The 21,818-nt window shown below is 36.6% G+C and overlaps 1 protein-coding gene across 11 annotated transcripts in view; it reads right to left on the bottom strand.

The window, feature by feature from the left end:
- The window catches only part of BCAS3 (BCAS3 microtubule associated cell migration factor), a 584,262-nt gene that overhangs the window by 344,327 nt on the left and 218,117 nt on the right, over nt 1-21,818 (bottom strand). For all 11 annotated transcript variants that reach the window (XM_032871859.1, XM_032871862.1, XM_032871866.1 and 8 more), the window contains exon 15: nt 5,240-5,504. In XM_032871859.1, the coding sequence (XP_032727750.1) occupies nt 5,240-5,504 (265 nt within the window). The remainder of the gene's footprint in view (nt 1-5,239; nt 5,505-21,818) is intronic.

The raw sequence follows: 21,818 nt of genomic DNA, 5'->3' as shown, positions 1-21,818 counted from the left end.
GAGTGCCAATATCAAAGCTGATACAGATGACACAACATCAGGAGATCTTTAAGAGAGGCTTAAGAGGTGAAGTAATATTTTTAGCTAGATCAAAATGAAATGGGATTTCAGTAGGCAATCAAGGGGGGAGTAATAATTACTTCAAGTAAAGAAAAGTATATAAATAGGAAAGAGGCCAACAAATGAATACACGTGGCATATTCAGGGAAGGGTACAAAAAACAAGGTATGGTGGGACAAGAAGTTAGAAATAAGGTTGGGTCTTCTCTAATGTTCTAGAAGAATGATGAGACACATAAAGATTTTAAGCAGAAAAGTGTAAGATCATATTTATGGTTAACAAGGGAAATGCTTGTGATAGTCATAAAGGGATGAAGTCTATTGAAACAGATGAAGTAAGAAATGATCAGATAGTCTTAATCATTTTTGTGTCAAGGACTACTTGGACAGTCTGGGAAGGCCTGTGGACTCTTTTTCAGAATAATACTTATAAATGCATGGAATAAAATAAACAGAATTACAAAAAAACAATTACATATATAGAGAAGCACTGTTATCAATATATGCTAAAAATTAAGTTCTCCTATAGTATTATATGTAATAAATATTCAAATCAGTAATATTATTATATAACATAACTGCAAAGCAATGTTAAACATAATATTTCAAAATATGTGCAGTAATTGAAAACATTTCAAGATACATTTTTTTAATATAATGTGATATGAAAGTACGTTTTTATTGGTGACAATGTCACAAGTACAACTAATACTACTATCATGTGTTCTCTATATTCAAAATGAAAAGAAATGCTTAATTTTTGTTAGAGGATAGTAAACACAACAAAAGAATTTCTCTCTATGCACATTTATGGATCTTAAGTTAAGAATCCTCTTAACTTAAGAGACTAAAGTCTAGGCAACAAGATAGGAAATGAAGGAGATATTTAGAGAGAATATATTTCAAATAAATAAACATCCTCTGTTAAGTAAAAAAAAAAATTTAAAAAGGCAAACAGATAAAATAACTCTAACCTAAACTGGATTGACTCCAGAAAGTAAAAAGGAAATATCCCTATATCAACTGTTATTTAACAGTTTCCTTTACTTTGCTAAAAAGAGCACAGACAAACAACGGTAATACCGCCAAAGCATGATTCATTTTCAAGATGAATCCCTCCCTGTTCAAGGTTTACATTGTTTTTTGACCAGCATCAGACTGTTTATCCACACAACTGTAAATACATCATTTTTAGAACTAACCAACAACAATGCCCATTTTGTTTTGACAGTAAGACACAAAAAGAACATGGAGAAAAATGACCATCACTTGAATGTCTACGCTTTAAAAATAAGAAATACTATACAGAATAATGGGGTGACATTCCAACATAATAAAATTTTAACACATCACCAGGAGGAAAATGCCTCCTGAAATTCCTTCTTTCAAAGGGAATGTTAAGTGCAGCACTACTGCAAAACAGTATAATTTCTTCTCTGAGAAGCCGTCTGTTAGCTTCATGCAAAAAAAGGAAGAAAGCTGTGAAAGCAATCAAGCTGAGGGAAAAATCATGTATTTTCACTCAGGAATTTAGTATTGTTCTTCTACTATGTGTTCTTTCACAAACGACAAATCTTTAATTGATTGGCATCTCGCACCCTTCTACAAAAATACACTGAAAGTTATTTGTTCACGGTCATTTAATTTCAGCCTTTTCCTTTGGACTAGAAGATACATGAGAGCAGAGATTACCTCAAATTTTTGTGTACAAATAACCAAAGCCTAGCACAAAACCTGGTATGTCGTAAGCTTAACAGGGAAGGAAGAACAGAAGAAAAAAGAAGCTCAAAAGAAGACTTTCTGAATACATATAAATGTAAGGACGAAAAATCCTTCCTAATTTTTTACTATTATATCTGTTCTCTGGTCAACCTAGTTGCCCCACATGCATTCTGAATCTTTCTCCATCAAGTGTTTGGTGAAATCTAATTGAAGAAATAAACTCAACACAAAGAGAAAGGTCCTCAAAGAACCTATATTATGAGCTAATTATATGACAAAATAGTTATACCTAAAAGTTTAACTATTTCTGAAGTAAAATTTCTTGCAAATGGCTGAAAATACAAATATTCCACAGCTTACTAAGCTTTTTTTTTTTTTTTTTAATTCCAAATGCTTTTTAAAATGACTGTTTTCACCTAGGAATGATTCTAAAAAATTTTCAACTTTGAAGATCATGGGTTAACTAGTTAAATTACATAAACATAAGTAACAACTGTTTTTATAAAAATAATGGGGCCAAAGCATAAAGCATCATCTAAGAAGAAAATAGAAGTCTTGAATTTTTTTTGAGTTACAGAATTTCTCCCCAGAATCCATTTACCTACATACACTTTCAACTTATCTTAAAACTTCCTACAAAAAATACCTATCTAGGATTGATTAGGTATTACAAAAAGATGTATGTTTAAACAGAAGCTAGAACAAATAAGGATGGGTATATAGCCAAAAGAACTACAGAAGTACTCAAAGAAATGCTCACACATGCATGTTCATAACAGCACTATTCAAAACAGTAAAAAGGTGGAAACAACCCAAATATCCTTCACTGGAAGAAATGATAAAATATCGGTATATACATACTGTAGAATATTACTGGGGCATAAAAAGGAATGAAGTACTGATAAATAATACAATGTGGCTGTACCTCAAAAAATACTACGTCATATGAGCCAGAAATGAAAGATCACATATTGTATGACAGCAGTTATATGAAATATTCAGAATAGGTAAATCCATAGAAATGGAAAGCAGATTGGTGGTTGCTAGGAGCCTGGTAGAGAGGAACAGAGGAACTGGTGCAGTCAGTTAAGCCTCCAACTCTTGGTCTTGGCTCAAGGTCGTAATCTCAAGGTCATAAAGTCAAGCCCTGAGCTAAGTTCTGCACTCAATGCAGAGTCTGCTTAAGATTCTCTCTCCATTCCTCTGCATGCGCTCTCTCTCTCTCTCTCTCTCTCTCAAGTAAGTAAATAAATCTTTAAAAAAAAAAAAAAAAAGAACACATGGCATTCTTCTTGGGTGTGGAAAACATTTTGCACCTAGTTAGAAGTGCTGGTTCATCACTGTGAATGCACTAAATGCCATGAAATTGTTAACATTTAAACAGATAACTTTTGGGAGAGGTCCCCTCTGCCTCTTGGACACAAATGCTTGTTTCCTTCCCCAGATTATGGAAGCTCTCAGCTATGATCTGCTCAAATATATCTTCTAGACCTCTCTCTATCTTTACCTCCTCAGGGATCCCAATAATTCTCATATTGGAACATTTCATTGAGTCACTAACCACCTTACACCAGTTAGAATGATAAGACAAGAAACAACAAATGTTGGAGAGGTTGTGGAGAAAGGGGAACCCTATTACACTATTGGTGGGAATGCGAGTTGGTACAGCCACTTTGGAAAACAATGTGGAGGTTCCTCAAAAAGTTAAAAATAGAGCTACCCTATGACCCAGAAATTGCTCTCTGAGTATTTACTCCCAAAATACAGATGTAGTGAAAAGAAGGGGCACAGGCACCCCAATGTTCATAGCAACAATATCCACAAGAGCCAAACTGTGGAGGAGCTGAGATGCCCTTCAACAGACAAATGGATAAAGGAGATGTGGTCCATATACACAAAAGAATATTACACAGCCAATAGAAAGGATGGACACCCAACATTTGCATCAGCACGGATGGAACTGGAGGAGATTATGCTAAGTGAAATAAGTCAAACAGAGAAAGACAATTATCATATGGTTTCACTTATTTGTGGAACATAAGGAATAGTATGGAGGACATTAGGAGAAGAAAGGGGAAAAATGAAGGGGGGGGATCAGAGGGGGCAACGAACCATGAGAGACTATGGACTCCGAGAAACAAACTGAGGGTTTTAGAGGGGAGGGAAGTTGGGGGATGGGTGAGCCTGGTGATGGGTATTAAAAAGGGCACATATGGCATGGAGCACTGGGTGTTACACACAAACAATGAATCATGGAACACTACATCAAAAACTAACGATGTACATAATAAAAAATTTTTTAATAAAAATAAGTTAACAACTTAAAATAGTTACTTTTACATTATGTAAAATTAAGATCAACTGAATAAATGAAAATTGATTTCTGTAATAACCAAATCTCTCTAGCTAAAATTCCCTATTCTTGAAAACCTAAATTGGTCATCTGTCAAGGAGAACCTGCAATGCTTTAGAAAAAATGTCATTTAATGTAAACAAATAACTTTCTGTCATTCCAGTGGAAATAAAATGGTACAACCATTCCAGTATTATCTACCAAGGTCAAGATCCACATACACACCCAGAATTTTCATTAAAAAATGAATACACAGGGGCGCCTGGGTGGCTCAGTGGATTAAAGCCTCTGCCTTCAGCTCAGGTCATGATCCCGGGATCCTGGGATCGAGCCCCACATCAGGCTCTCTGCTCAGCAGGGAACCTGCTTCCTCCTCTCTCTCTGTCTGCCTCTCTGCCTACTTGTGATCTCTGTCTGTCAAATAAATAAATAAAATATTTAAAAAAAAATGAATACATATTTGCATGAACAAGTACAAAAATTTTCATTGTATCACTATATATAATAAACCAAACCACAAATCTGCCAAATACATAGTAAAAAGGATAGATAAATAAATAAATAGAAGCATATTTGTACAATAGAAGATGTAAGAGCAATGAAAATACATAAAGTAAACCTAAACAGAGTAACATGAATTAATCTCACAAACATAATCCCATGGTGATATATTTTTAAAATAAAATGCAAATGCTGGTCTAAAACACATGATTGGTAGCTATTCCTCCAACAATGAATATTTCTTAATGAGCTAAAGTACCGACTCTGGTTAAAGACAAAGTTTTCTGAAAAAAATTTATAGGTATGTGATTCAATCTATAAATGTATAAAAATAATCTCAACTTCATATTCCACACATGTGACACAAAGTATGCCTTAGATATTAAAAAAGTTAGCATGGCAGAGATCATCATTCCTATATTGGCTTCAATTTATTAAATTACTTAATAAATTTAAGAATGTCCCCAAATGAGCCTAAGATCTTCTCTTTGCATGAACAGATGAGGGGGGAAAATGTTTTAATTATTTTATCCCAGATCTCAAAACATAAAGATAACAAGAGAAGAATGGTAGGGTTCAGTGGGGAGAGAAAAAATTGGTTTACCGTGCAGAGGTGATCCAGAAGGGCTACTTGATAGACCTGGAACAGGGCTACAGCGACCTCCTTGCTTAGATGTCAGTTCTTGTTCAATTTCTTCCAGCCCAGCACTTTTCTGGAAACGGCTCATACGATTCACAACTCGTGGTGACATATGTGTTCGAACACAAGGCTGACCACCATAAGGGTTGATGGGGAAAACGTGGGAAGTTCCCCGGAGAGTACTGACCACGACCCAGCGACAGTCATGGCTGAAGCAGATGTCTTGTACCTAGAAATGGATAGGGAAAAACACAAACAGGATTGAAACTATTTTGATTAATATGTTAATGGAATTTACATTTTTTTAAAAGGAGGGGGGGAAAATGATTTGGATTTATCTAGTATCACACATATCACCAGATCTAAATAGAAACATCTGCCTTGTTACCAAATTTACCTCATATTAAGTTATAAATTAAAATTTTTATTCTACAGATGAGTTACCTGGTGAATATTGATCAAAACTTCCTATCAGGAATTCTGTCTCTTGCAGCACAGAGTGCCAAGTCAAAAATCAGAACCTAGGCAGTTTCATCCTATATATCTACAAATATATATATGAGTCAGGCTTATTTCTCTAAATTTATTTGCCTTTTAATAAGCATAAAATAGTAAAAATAAAAATAAACATTATACAGTATAGGTGCAGTTATTAATCCAATCCTTCACTGAAGGATTGGATTAATATTCATTAATATTCATTAGGCTCCATGCTAATAAATGGAATAATTAATATTCATTAGGTTCCATGCTAAGCGCTAGAAATAAAAAGGTGAATAAGAAAAAATCTTTGGGAAAAGCTAGAGGAAGGAGCCAGACTTAGTCTCATGATCTGAAGGAACAACTCTGCACACATCTGCTTGTTCTTTTCTGTGCATAAGATTTTTATTAAAAAAAAAAAAAAAGACAAAGAAGAAGAAAGAAAGAAAGAAAGAATCTTTGGGCTCACAGCCTAACAGGAGAAAAAAATAAGTAAGAAATTTCTGAGAAGGTAATATAAACAAAGTGAAGTATCTGTCTTATGTATCAGGCACAGTGGTAAGAAAAAGGAAGAAATATATGAAGTTTCTGTGAAAGATAAAAAGGAGATAGTGAAGGTGGCGGTACAGGAAGGGCCTGGATTCTGGAAATAAGTTTTGACATAGGAAATACAGAGAAGGAGAGAAGGCAGTCCAATTTAGATATATTGAGACATTCTACATTAGATATAAATGCATAGATAGAAGATGGAAATGATGAGTAAGTAGTTCAGCATATCAAAAAAAATAGTAATTTAAAAATCAGACTTGGCAAAAGCCAGAGCAAGAGGTATTTGGATTTTATTTAGGAAACAGTGGAGTCAAGGGACACCTGGGTATCTCAGTTGTTAAGCATCTGCCTTCGACTCAGGTCATGATCCCAGGGTCCTGGTATCCAGCCCCACATCAGGCTCCCTACTTGGCAGGAAGCCTGCTATCTCCCTCTCCCGCCTGCTTCTCCCTCTCCCACTCACCCTGCTTGTGTTCCCTCTCACTGTCTCTCTGTCAAATAAATAAATAAAATCTTTTAAAAAGGGGAGGGGTGCCTGGGTGGCTCAGTGGGTTAAAGCCTCTGCTTTCGGCTCGGGTCGTGATTCCAGGGTCCTGGGATTGAGCCTTGCATCGGGGTCTCTGCTTAGTAGGGAGACTGCTTCCCCCCACCACCCCCACCCCTGCCTGCCTCTCTGCCTACTTGTGATCTCTGTCAAATAAATAAACACAATCTTGAAAGAAAGAAAGAAAGAAAGAAAGAAAGAAAGAAAGGTAGATAGATAGATAGATTGATTTCAAACTTGGAAGGATGATTCTGAGAGAGAAATGTAGGGGAGTAGATTTGCAGTAGGGATAAGGGTAAGCTGAAGGAAAATTATGTAAAAGTTCCTTCAATAGTCAAGGATACAGGACTCTTAAGAAAAGTGGAATGCAGAAGAGAAAATGTATCAAAACACCCTAATCTCACACACACACACACACACACACACACATACACACACCCCTCATATATCTCTAGTGGTTGACAAACTTTGGCAGACCATCCAGTCTCTATTTTCTGCTATAACTACTCAACTCTGTCCTTCTAGTGTGGAAGTAGCCACAGAAAATATGTAAATGAATGAGTGCAACTACGTTCAAAAGAAAACTTTATTTACAAGTGGCTGGACACAGACTTGATTTAGGGAAAGTTAGTTACTAATTTGTATGACTCTTATCAAGCGCTGAATATAGAAGTTCCATTACTTTCAGATTAGCAAACTCAATGTACTACTTTCATCTTGGTATCACTCTAATGATGACAAGTTGAACAAAAATGTGCCCATTTACTTTTATCCTTAAAAAAGAAAGTCAAGTAGGGGCAGCTGGGTGGTGCAGTCAGTGGAGCGTCCCTCTCTTGGGGTCATGGGGTCGTGGGATCAAGCCCCACATGGGGCTCCATGCTGGCTTGGGATTTTCACTGCCTCTCCCTCCCCACCCTGTGCACCTGCGTGCGCTCTCTCTCTCTCTCTCTCATCAATAAATGTTTTTTAAAAAAGAAAATGTATATATGTATATACACATATATATTAATATGTGGCATACTAGTTATCCTTATAACATGAGCTAAGTAAAACTCCTCTGGCAGTCAGAGAAGCCCATACTTTCCAATATATTAGATCTTCAAATAAGCCTAAATTCAGATGAAAATCCTGACACCTACTCCAGAAACAGTCCACCAACAAAAGCTATAAGTATACATCATAGTACAAGTCTCTAAAAGAGCCCAGAACCTTTGAAATAAAAAAGAAATCATAGTCTTATAGATAAAAACAAGATATTTCATTGCTAGACTATTCCTAGACAAAACTATCACTACATGGACAAACCCCAAATTCAACCATATGCCTGCCCATTTCAATCACTGTGATATTTGCCCTAATGACACATTAAAGTTATAATTAAAGAATCTACTGAAACCTGACAAATTTAACCCCCAGGGATTCTAGAATTATGAATAAAAAGCCAGTTCACAAGTGGTTTACCTCTGTAATTTGCCTACAATAACTTCCAGCTAAAATGACTTATGAAAAAGCAAGAGAAAGTGTAAGGAGGAGGCCAAAAAAAAAAAAAAAAGAGTATAAATAGCAGAAGCAAAAGAAAAGAAAAACAGTTCCATAATTAACATGAGCCAGAATCAAATATATAAAGAAAAAAAAAAACACCTGTAGACTTATTGAGTAATTTATGTCCCATCCACAGTGCAACTAAATCACGTTATCTAAAACCTTGTCCAAAACCCTTATAATCAAGACTGCTTCCTGGTCTGTCAGTGAAAAGAAGCTTCCTTCTTTCATTTTAAAAATACTTGTGATACAAAATGGCGCTAACAATCCGTATCAAGGCGGAAGACAGAATTCTACCTCAGTGCTTACTTAGAAAACTGCTCTTAGAGAACTGATTCTGCTCTATGACCCTGAAAACACATCAGGATACTTAAACGAACAGAGAAAATATTCGCTGTCAAGAGACAGAGAGAGTTTAATCCTTTAAATAACATAGAGGATAACAAGTCGCCTACTCACAAAATGTGAAATGATGTTAACTGTTGGTGTTATCAAACAAGTTGGGGGGTTTTTCACTACACTATTAAAGACAAGAAAGACTATAAATAAAGACAGGAAAGACTATATATAATGGCAAACTAGTAATAAAATGATGACATCATCTGCATGATTTTTGGACCTCAGTTTTGGAATGATACTTCTAGTGAAGATTTTTCTCATCACAAATCAGGGCAGCTACATGGGAGGTGTATCTCTGATTTAGTGATACAGTACCATATATCATGGCAAATAACATTTACTAAGTACAGATCAGGCAATTCTTAGAAGTTTAAACTAAACCAGTACAGGTACTAAAACATACCTGTACTGGTACCAAAACGTACTACCCAAATACCTACCCTCAAATTTAGGAAGCAAGCATATTTAGACGTGATTTTTAAGAACTATTTACTATTCTGAAACTCAAGAATTGACTCAATCAAGCAGATGTGGACAGCAAAAAACAGATTGTATGGCTCCAACTTAGCATTTCACACTGGTATGAAGCTGGAGCAGAGAATGAATGTGAACATAGGACAAGCACGGGTTTCTTCCAGAAAAGGGGCCAGCAAACTTTTTCAGTAAGAGGCCAGAGAGTAAAATTTTAGGCTTTGCAGGCAAGAAAACAAAACTGAGGATACTATGTAGGTACTTAGAATAACAAGAAAGAAAACAAATTTTGACAAAATTTTCACAAAATTTTCACTGAATAGAATTTTTTGTAATGTAAGTCTACTAATAAGAAGAATGGAATCTATTTTTTATAGGAGATAACAGTTTATTCAGGGTTCAAAGCTAGTATTATTATCATCAAATAGATCCCAAGGCTTTATATATTTATAAAAACCATTCTTCGCTCATGAAATGTACAAAAACAGACAGAGGGCCACATATGGCCAATGGACCACAGTTTGCTGACCCATTTTATACCACCATCACAGTAGTAAATGTAAATTTGTCAAATCATCATAAAACTTCAAAGCAGAAAGGACCTCGGAAATCTAAAGTCAAAGTCAAAAACACAGTAAGACCCTCAGGTCAATATTATTCTTATGGTTTGCAAGATACTCCACAGTAAAGAGAGGGAAAACTATAAAGAAAGCCTTCCCCATAAGAAGAATCCATGCAAGATATTAGTTAGGAATATGAAACCAATGAGATTATAGTTCTTTTCTAAATCCAACAGCAAGCAGACATTCTGTATTGTCTTCAAGATGAATATAGCAGTATTCAATTCAACATTAATACATAACTATTGGAGTAAGTCATCTGAGTTCGAAAAACAAAATCACACATACACACATAAGCCCTACAACCTGGAGATAACTATTTCAAATTATCCTGGACATCTCAATGCCCAGACAGGTATGTATAGATATTTATGTGTATATTTATGTGTGTGTATGTGTGTGTATATATCACATAAGCACAAATATAGATACATAAAGACATACGTATGCACATACACATATAATTTTTCACTGGATAAGAGTAACCCATTTTAAATATAAAATAATACTCCAATATTATATAAGATAGTGAAAAGATATGGAAACAGCACTATAAGTATAAAGTATTTACATGTGATTACAGGCTTTCCCTACAGGTAGCACGTAATGGCAAATATTTGTTACTAGCTACACAGCCATGGAAAACTTAGTTAACAACTCTCTGCCTTACCGTTCTTCATTTGCAAAATGGGAACAATAATGCAAGTCTCCTGGGGTTTTAGATTTAATGAATTAACATGTAAAGCACTTAGAACACTGCCTATCATTCACTAAGCACTAAACAAAGATGTTTACTGTAATTATCATAATTACCATAAAAATACAACCCTACTCTGTTCAAACATCTATATTTTTACTGCTAACAACATATACTAAACCACTATCATCACTCCAACAGGTTACTACATTACACTCCGAACTAGACTCTTATTTAGGACCATCTACAAGCAACAAAAGACAAAGTAGATAAACTGTACTTATTCAAAATTCAAAACTTTCCTGCCTCAAAGAATACTACAAAAAAATAAAAAGACAACCATAGGGGCACTTGGGTGTCTCAGTGGGTTAAGCCTCTGCCTTTGGCTCAGGTCATGATCTCAGGGTCCTGGAATGGAGCCCTGCATCAAGCTCAATGCTCAGCAGGGAGCCTGCTTCCCCCTCTCTCTCTCCCTCCCTCTCTGCCCACTTGTGATCTCTCTCTCTCTCTTTCTCTCTCTCTCTCTGTTAAATAAATAAATAAATAAAATCTTTTAAGAAAGAAAAAAAGACAACCATAGAATATGAGAAAATATTTCTAAATAATAGGTCGGATAAGGGTCCAGCATGTAAAATACTTAAATAAGTCTTTCAACTCAACAACATAAAGACACATAATTCAATTAAAAATAAGCAAAAAAAAAAAAAAAAAAAAAAAAGAATCTTTTTTCCAAAGAAGATACAGAAATGGCCAAAAGCACAGGAAAAGATGCTCAACATCTTTAGTCATTAGGGAAATGTATATAAAAAACACAATGAGATCCATTTCATACTGAAAAGAGTGGTTATTTAAAAAAAAAAGTGTTGATGAGGATGTAGAGAAAGAAACATGAACCCTCATACATTGCTGGGAAAAAAACAAATGGTGTAGCCACCTGAATTCCCCTAAAAGCTAAACATAGACTTTCATCCTTAGATACCCAAGAGAAATGAAAACATATTCAAACAGAAACCTACACACTAATGTTCATAGAAGTATTCCTTAGAATTCAGAAGTGGAAACAACCCAAATGTCTATCAACTAATAAATGGAAAAAATGTGCTCTATACATATAAGGGAATATTATTCAGCTACAAAAAGTAATAAAGTTCTGATACATGCGGGCGCCTGGGTGGCTCAGTGGGTTAAGCCGCTGCCTTCGGCTCAGGTCATGATCTCAGGGTCCTGGGATCGAGTCCCGCATCGGGCTCTCTGCTCAGCAGGGAGCCTGCTTCCCTCTCTCTCTCTCTCTCTCTCTCTCTCTCTCTCTCTGCCTGCCTCTCTGTCTACTTGTGATATCTCTCTGTCGAATAAATAAATAAAATCTTTAAAAAAAAAAAAAAAAAAAAAAGTTCTGATACATGCTACAACATGAACTTTGAAAACACTATGTAAAATGAAAGAAGACAGAAAAGGCTACCTGTTATCTGATTCCATTTATATGAAATGGACAAAATAAGCAGATCCATAGAGACAGAAAATAGGTTAACAATTGCGAAGGGCCAGGGAGAAGGGAACGGGGAGTAGCCACTCATGGGTACCAGGTTTCTTTCTGGGGTGATGAAAATGTTCTGGAATAAAATAAAATAGTGATTGATATACAAGTCTGTCTACCAAAACCCACAAAACTGTACACTTTAAAAGGGTGAACTTTATGTATGTGAAGTATGTCTCAATAAAGCTGTTATTTAAGAAAATGAAAAAACTAGTTAGTTCTCTGAAAGGTAAGTTCTATAGCCTCTTTTTATAGTTTGTGGTTTCATTTACCTGTCCTTTGGTTCTTTGAGATGTCTCTATTATTCTAGGCTCAAAAGAAGATAAGCAACTGCTAAGAACCCTAAGCTAGCATTTTATCGTGCCCATCTCGGCTCACTTCACATCTGAGGCTGGGGTAAATGAGTGAATACAGTATAATATGGGGAAACACTATAACCAGATGTTCTTATTATTAAGTTTCCCTCCATTCAGCAAAGAAGTGTGGCATAAAATGATAAGGAAAAAATCAAGCAGAGTACCTAAAGTAGTATGGGACTACTCATTAGACACTCACTATAATCAGTTTAGAGCTTTTAAGTATACAAGTGTCAGGATTCTTAACTAATGGGATATGAATTTTTAAAATACAGACTGCTAAATTAAATGTTTTGCAAATTTTTATTAGATTATATAATTTATTGTTCAATAAATGGTTCCTGTATTATTTGGCATATTGATAACATCTCACACTTGTTTTTTATTGTAATGATGTAAAATTTAGCTATCAGAAACCATTAGGCCTCTAGAAAGCAAACATATTCGTTCCTTAAAATATAATGTAGCTATATATATAATTCTAATTTATATAAATATTTTTTGGCAAACTGGATTATCCTTTTTTAAGTATTTTGTTGATTTAATAATCCAAAACAACAATATCTGGAGCAACCAAATCTAACATAGCACACATACACTCACACAGAACAATTATGCCCATTTTATCAAAACCTAAAAAAATACCCACTCCAAATGTATATTTACTTCACAAAACAGGTTGAATTCAAATTACATATGATACAAGATTATTTGAGCACTAGAATTAAGTGGTACCCCATTTAAGCATCTAAGATATAGAATTTAGCATTTTACAGGGCTTCAATCTATGCCACAAATTCATCACCAAAACCCAATTAACTAATAATGGAAACAAAAATATAGGGTTATTATTTTTTTCTTTTGTGAGGGAAGGTGGGGCAGAGGGAGAGGAGGAGGGAAAACCCCAAGCAGGCTCCATGCCCAGCACAGAGCCCAATGCAGGGCTCGATCTTACAACCCTGAGATCATGACCTGAGCCGAAAAAAAGAGTCAGACACTTAACCAACTGAGCCACCCAGGCGCTCCATAGTATACGATTATTTTAACATCCTAAAATCTAAAACAAAGTTCCTCAAACTTTAGTGTGAAAAGAAGCACAAGTTACTTGTGAGAAGTTACTAAGTTATTTGTAAGAATTGCAAATAAGTTGGTCCTACCTTCAGGACTATGATTCTATAGGTATTAGGAGGTGAGAGAGACATGACCAAGAAATCTGCAGTTTCGGAACACTCAGAAAATGACTCTGCTACTGACCTAAGGTCTCTCATACAGAGCCATAGAATAAAGTGACCAAAAATGGCAGTCCCCCTAATTCTGTACCAAATGTTAGAAAGCATGAAAAGAGGTTTTGGTCTTTGTTGTTTTTTTTTTTTTTTTTTTTTAATAAAGTAAGAGCAATGATTGCCTAGGACAAGAGTGAGGCAGAAGATTGAAAAAAGTTGTAGGATGTTTTCTGGAATGATGAAAATATTGTGTAACTTGACTGCAGTGATGGTTATATGAATGTGACTAGCAGATGGCAAATCGAACACCCACCTCCAATGCTCCCTCCCTCACCTGACACCAGGTGCTTCATATGTGCTAGCCCAGCCTCTCCAACAGGAAGTGTTGACACAGCTATGATCAGTCAGACAGAAGCAGGATGCTATTTTGCACGATTCTGGGAAAGTATTTGCTTCCTGATTTAAGAAATTAACATCACTGAGGCTGCCCATACTCTGCAGCTTAGTGCCTTGAATTCAGAAACAATGCCCACAAGAATGGCAATTACATAAAGCCATCACAAGGGAAAGAACAAAAAAGTCACAAAGACATTGTCGAACAACTGTACCAAACCAGCAACAGCATTCTTATAACATTACAAAAATAAGCCCTGATTTTTTAAAAACCATCATTAAATGTGATTTTCTTCCTGTAGCCAAACATACACCTATGATTCAAATACCAATTTGCTTTCCAACTCTCTTAAAAAAAAAAAAAAAGGAAGGAAGGAAAATCCAAAAGCAGACAGTACTCGGATAGAAAGTCTGTAATCCAAGAGTATTATAGTTTCAGAAGCCCATAAGAATGGCAACCAAAACCATAAAGACAAGTCCCATATATCAAAAACTAACTGGTCAAGGTCCAAGCCCTCAGATGATGTTATATTTAATGAAAACTTACATGAAAATACATAAAAGAAGTTATTTGCTTGAAAATTAATATACAAGTTCTAGAGATATCCCCAACACTACATTTCAATAATTTTATCCTTCAAAATTGATTAATTCATTAAAATGTTATAATTCTGACTCTCATGACAAGGTTAATGGCAATAAAAGTTTGCTTGGGAATAAGTGGCTTAGAAAGGAAATGTGTTAAAGATGGGTAATCCACACATACCTTCTAGCCTATCTGCCCCCTTGGTCCCCCTATGAATTCTTCATAATCATTCATTTAGTCAGTAAATATTTATGGAAAGTTTTTTTAGATGTTTTACACTCTTCTAAGTACCAAAAACTAAAAAATGAGCTAATGCTAATAAGCAGTAGGCAATTATCATCTGAACCAGCAACTACACTCTTGGGCACCTATGCCAGAAAAATAAAAATTACATTCACGTAATATATTCATAATAGCCCCAAACTAAAAACTGTCCAGGTGAATGTATAAACCTGTGTGAGTTAGGTCTACTCATAAAAGGGCAGTGTGAGGGAATGGTTGAGTATTCTCATGGACACACAAACCTACACAGGTGATTAAATTGTACAGAACTAAACACACACACACACACACACACAGTCATTTCCACACAAACACACAAATGCACAAACAAGTAAACCCAGTGAAAACTGAAAAAGATCACGGATTGTACCAGTGTCAATATCCTGGTTGTGATATACTCTAGTTTTGCAAAATGTTACCCATTGAAATAAACTGCGTCAAACGTACACGAGATCTCTTAGTATTTCTAACAAATCTATATGAATCTACAATTATTTCTATAAAAATATGAACTAAAAAAAAGTTAATACGATGCCTCACACACACCACAGAGCCAGCAGTGCTAACATGGCCTGGCTCCTGCTGCAACCTGAACTTGAGGGGTAACAAGGATGAGGGGTATCCAAGATGCCAGAGGCTGCAGGGGTGAAACTTGGCAGTGTTGGGAGTGTGGGCACACTCGAAGGATGCTGGGAAGTAGCACTAATGCCCATGGGGAAATAAGTGGCACCCACACTGGGGAACAATCACTTGGTCAAGTGAGAGAAAGGCCAACATTCCTGGCTGCCCCCAGATTATCTGCAGGCCAGCCTCCCCTGCTAACAAGATGGAGGATAATGTGACCACCTGGCAACTGTCACTGGAACAACGGACATGTGCACATTGAATACATTAGTCTGTGTTCTCCTGTAGGGAAAGTAGTTCCTGTCCTTGTTGGGGAGGTGGGGGGAAGGTGCCCCAGAGAATACCCTGTAAGGAAGTGTAAGCAAATTCTGCAGTAAGGAAGAGAAGCTAAAGTGACCTGGTAGGACTACTGCTATGCTGTTGATGAACGTGTAACTGGTATTAATGGCTTAACTTAACATGCTTGTAAGTGTCAGAGGGTATATCCTCTGCCATGAAGAATGAAATAGTAATGGGGAAAGCGCACAAAAGACCACCTACTGGGCTTCCAGTTCCTTCCATGTTATACAATAGAAACAACAGAATCCCAGTAGGAAAAGTTAGGTAGTGACTTAATGGCTGGTGAAATACTCAGGTGTTATCCCAGTACAACATCGCCACCTGCCTGATCCAGCAACCAAATACATTGCCTTTTTCAGATGGTGGCTAGCAACCTGCTATTCAGTTCTTGAAAATGAACAACTGACCCATGAGGCCTTGTGATTTTCGAGACCAACACTGGGTTGGGTCAACTCAAATTTAATGACGAACATGGTGGTGAAGGCCCAACAGAGCTTGCTAGTCAAATGGAAATGGTATATTTCAGAGTATGTTCCAGCCCGGCCCTAGAAGAAGCATCTTGTTTTCACAGCTACTTTATCAGCTTCTCCACCTGCCTTAAGCAACGGCACTGGTTCAAAAGACCCTTGGTTCACACAACTTCCTCTAAATGCCTGTGCCTGATTCCCTGATGGCTTGCCTAAGATGAAGGCTGACGGTGTCCACTAGCCTGTGGCAGGTGCGCAACTCCAGCAAAAACTCTGCCGGGACCAATGAAGCAAAAAGCCCCATCAGCACAGTAGGATAACAGAAAGCTGTCACTTCTGTTTTAGTTGACGGGTCACTATAGCTCTGGGCCCATCATATCTACCTGTTGATGTATTCTCTATGATGTTTTTGTACTATGATGGCAAAGGTAAGCACAGAGAATATATACAACGCAGAGTTTAAATATTTACTACTGGTCCTTCACAGAAAAAGTTTGCTGAACCTGCTTTATTTATTTTTTTTTCAGTGTTCCAAGATTCTTTGTTTATGCACCACAGCCAATGCTCCACGTAATACGTGCCCTCCTTACTACCCACCACCAGGCTCACCATCTCCCCACCCCGCTCCCCTCCAAAACCCTCAGTATGTCTCTCAGAGTCCACAATCTCTCATGCTTTGTCTACCCCTCCAATTTACCCCAATTCACTGAGCCTGCTTTAAACAATACTGCTGACACTTTGGCGACTGCCAATGTCCTGGCCAAACCTCGTGTGGTTTGCCGTGAGGAAAACTGGCAGATTGCAGATATCCCTTCTTTTAGGGCTAAGAGCTGCACAAACAAATCACGGCTAGTAACTGAACAATCTGGTTCACTCCACCCAAGGTAAGATTCCATCCGCTGATGGAAAGGACTAGAATCAAGCTGCTCATCAAGCCTGTACTGCTCTGCTCTGCACAGTGATTCCCAACTAAATCCATCAATAATAAATGTTTGGGGTTTACATCACTTCTGTTATCCACTGTTTTATAATCACTCAAAGTATATGTGATGTCATAGTTAAAACACACAAACTGAAGGTGTGTTATAATATAGTGTAGTAAATTATATACTGTATGTAATATGCTATTATATATAACATATATAGTATACAGCATATACATAAATATACTGTAGATTAGTTGCTTACCTATTAATATGGCTGATATGGTTCTCAGATATTTGACCCTTTATACCCTATTTGTTTTATCAAATATTGAGAAAGAACTGTTAAACTCAGGTTTAGGTAGTACATATTTAAATCTTCCTGATAATTTGACTCTTGAACATAATGAAAGATCTCTAGATCTTTCTGTCTTATTTTAGTTGATATTAATATGGCCAAGTTTTTGACATTATTGTATTTATCATTTGCATGCCATATCTTTTTTTTTTTTTAAGATTTTATTTATTCATTTGACAGACAGAGATCACAAGTAGGCAGAGAGGCAGGCAAAGAGAGAGGAAAGGAAGCAGGCTCCCCGCTGAGCAGAGAGCCCGATGCAGGGCTCGATCCCAGGACCCTGGGATCATGACCTGAGCTGAAGGCATAGGCTTTAACCCACTGAGCCACCCAGGTGCCCCGCATGACGTATCTTTTAACATGCTTGTACTATCATTATATTAATGTCTCAATATGAAAAGTGAATCTCTAATAGACAATTCCTTTAGACTAAAATACATTAATATTTAATATAATTATTATACTATGGTTGAATTTTGATGTACCATTTAATATCTGGTTTTTGTTTATCCAGTTTCTTGTGCCTCTGTTCTTCCTTGTCTGCCTACTTTTGAATTAACTGAAATCCATGTTAACGGAATTATTTTCTATTAGGTATAGCATGTTGAACCCTGAAACAGTATAGTTCCAGATATGCGCTTCCACATCAGCACCATAGGTCCATCATGCTATATTTATCGTATACATTACATGAACACCTGATATAAACCCCAGAAAATGACATAAAAATTTCATATACATAAATACTATCACTTTAACATTCCTATATATTTTTAAATAAATTAAAATGTGGGGCAACTGGGTGATGGGCATTGAGGAGGTCATGTGATGTGATGGGCACTGGGTGTTATATGCAACTGATGAATTACTGAACTCTACATCTGAAACTAATGATGTACTGGGTGGTGGCTAACTGAATTCAAATTTTAAAAAAGAAGAAAATTTTAAATGGGAAAAATCATCCTTTCCCATTAGAAACTGACCATTTCTCAGATATTTCATTACTTCTACAAGATCCAAGCTTGCTCTGCTATCATTTACCTTTACCATAATTTTTATTGTGAATGCACTGGCCTTATTTCTCACTGCTTCATTCTTGAATGATACTATTGCTGGATGGAGAATTTTTTGATCGCTTGTATTTTTTTCCTTTCAGTCCTCTAATCATTATATTCCACTGCCTTTGGACTTCCATGGTTTCTCATGAGAAGTCACTAATTTGTTGATGTTATTTCCCTGTATACAATGTGTTATTTTCCTCTGGCTATGTTCAAGATTTGTTCTTTACTATGGTTTTCAGAAAGTTGACTATGATGTGTTTGTTTTTTTTTTTTTAAGATTTTATTTATTTACTTGACAGGGAGAAAGAGATCACAAGTACGCAGAGAGGCGGGCAGAGAGAGGGGGTGAGGCAGGCTCCCCGCTGAGCAGAGAGCCAGACCCAGGGCTCAATCCCAGGACCCGGAGACCATGACCCAAGCCAAAGGCAGAGGCCCAGCCCACTGAGCCACCCAGGCACCCCTATGATGTTCTTAAGCTGGGATTTTGTCATAGTCTATGACATCGGGCTCTCTGCTCAGCAGGGAGCCTGCTTCCTTTCCTCTCTTTATTTCTTTCTATATTTTTTTCCGCCTCATTTTCTTTATATGCTCCCTTTCCACACAGATCAAGGTGAATTTTGTCATAGGATGGATCATATATAGAGTCTCAATCATACCTGATTTGGATAATTTAGATGATGACACTGGAGATTTTGGGCCAATGATATTATCAAGAAATTTTAGACTTTGAGTAGATGCTGCCATGCACTGAGACTTTTAGGGATGTGAGTATGTAGTAAATGTATTTTGCACATGGGGTGATCCTGAATTTGAGGATCAGAAGGCAGACAGTAGCGAGGTAAACAGTGGCTCAAAAAAAAGGCATATTCCAATCCTAACCCCTGGAACCTGCATATAGTACATTACAGACCCAAAGAGTGACCATAACTTTATACATGATTGATGTATAGATGTTGAGAGTTTATCTTGGAATATAGGTACACGTACTAAATGTATTCACATATATCCTATAAGATACACAGAAGAGGAGAAGACATAGAGACAAAAGAAATGTGATCACAGAAGCAAAGGTTGGAGTGATATAGACGGCTGCAAGGCAAGGAATGCTAACAGTCACTGGAAGCTGGAAAAGGAAAAGAACAGATTCTGCTTAGAGGTTCTAGAGGGAGTGTGGCATTGCCAACACTTTGATTTTGGACTTGTGGCCTCCAGGATTGTGGGAGAATAAATTTCTGTTATTGTAACCGCCCCCTGCCCAGTTTCACGGTAATTTGTTATGACAACCATAGGAAAGAAATATAATAAATATGGATATCCAGAACAATGTGAATTCTATGTTGTGGACTGCCCAGGACTGGGGATGCTGGGTGGTATGGTTAAGTGTATGTTAAGATTTCAAGAAACTTCTAAACTAATTTCTGGAGTGGCTATATACTATTTCACATTCCCAACAGCAATGTATGAGAAATCCAGCTCCTCCAACTCACTGACTTCTGAGAGTTCCTTAAAAGGTGTGGTAGATACAAGACAGTTTGTGCCTTTTCATTCTACTACCAGTGTTTTTCAAAGAGCAGATATGTTTTGTTTTAATGAACTATAATTTATCAGTTTTACTTACATGGATTTTGCTATTCAAGTCATCTATGAGAAATCTGTGTCTAACCCAAGTCACAAAAGTTTTCTCCTACATTTTCTTCTAAAAGCTTTATATTAGTGAGTTTCACATTTAAATCTATGATCCAATTTGAGTTCATTTTTATATATGGAATGACGTATGGATTTTTTTTTTTTTTTTTTTTTTGCACGTAAGTACCCAAGTGGTCCGTCACCATTTTTAACCCACTGAGCCACACAGGTGCCCCTCCATCACCATTTTTGAAAAGACTAGCCTTTCTCATTTTGCACCTTTGCCAAAAATCAATTGTCCATATGTACAGGAATGTTCCTGGGTTCCCTATTGATCACTGTAGCTTAAGTAAATCTTGATAGCAGGTGATAATATCCCTTCAAATTTATTTTTCTCTTTCAGTGTTATTTTGCCATTATAAGCTCTATGTATTTACATATGAATTTTAGAAGTAGTCTGTCAATCTCTACCTCCCTCCCCCCACCAAATCCTCTGACTCTGTTTTTTATCCTGCTGGGCTTTTGATGGGGATTGCATTGAATATATAGATCAATCAAATCAACAAATATAATCAACAATATTAAGCATTCTAACTCCAAAACATGGTTTAACTCTCCACTTATTTACATCCTTACTCTGAGCAATGTTTTATAGTTTTAAGGGTACATGTCTTACATATTATAAGTACACATTACACACTATTTTCTACCTTTAACATTTTTTAAAAATTATCAATTACCTATTATTTGTTCCTAATATGTAGAGGTGCAACTGACTTCCATATTGATCTAATACTCTGAAACCTAATTAAAATCACTTATTCTAACCATTTTTATAGAATCCAAAAGATTTTCTACACAACCATATCATCTTTAAATAAATATAGTTTTACTTTCTTCCTTTCTGATATGATGACGATTCTTTCTGTGGTCTCAGATTTCCTTTGCAGATCTCAGGAGGGTCTGTCTTTGCAGCTTTTATCTCTCCAGCACTCTGTCCTAAGAACTCTATGATCTTCACCTCTCGGTATTCTTAGCACTAACTCATCAATGGAGGGAGTCTATCCAGCTCCACTTGGACTCCCCCTTCCTGTACCATGGGCTGGAAAATTTGTCAAGGCAGTAAGCTGGGGCAATCATAGGCTTTTTCTCATTTGCTTCCCATCTCTCAAGGATCACCTCCTTCACGGCTTTATGTCCTATGTCCAGGAAAACACTATTTGTTCTTTCATTGTTTCAGGTAGGAAGGTAAATCCAGTTTCTCTTACTCCAGGTTATTTATGCTGATTTGGGTGTTATCTAGTTGTATCCCTAAGACAAGAAGAGCTTAGGATCCTCTTACTCCACCCTCTTCCCACCAACCTCTCTCTCTTAGTCTACAGTGACCCAAAGTGAAGATCCTCATATTAACTCTTTGTCATTTACTGTGCCAGGTTTTTACAAGTACAGTAAGACACATTTTACATCTA

The sequence above is a fragment of the Lontra canadensis genome, unplaced genomic scaffold (genome assembly GCF_010015895.1).
Source record: "Lontra canadensis isolate GAN:19392208 unplaced genomic scaffold, GSC_riverotter_1.0 scaffold43, whole genome shotgun sequence".
Lineage (NCBI taxonomy): Eukaryota > Metazoa > Chordata > Mammalia > Carnivora > Mustelidae > Lontra > Lontra canadensis.
This window is presented reverse-complemented; position numbering and strand designations above follow the sequence as displayed.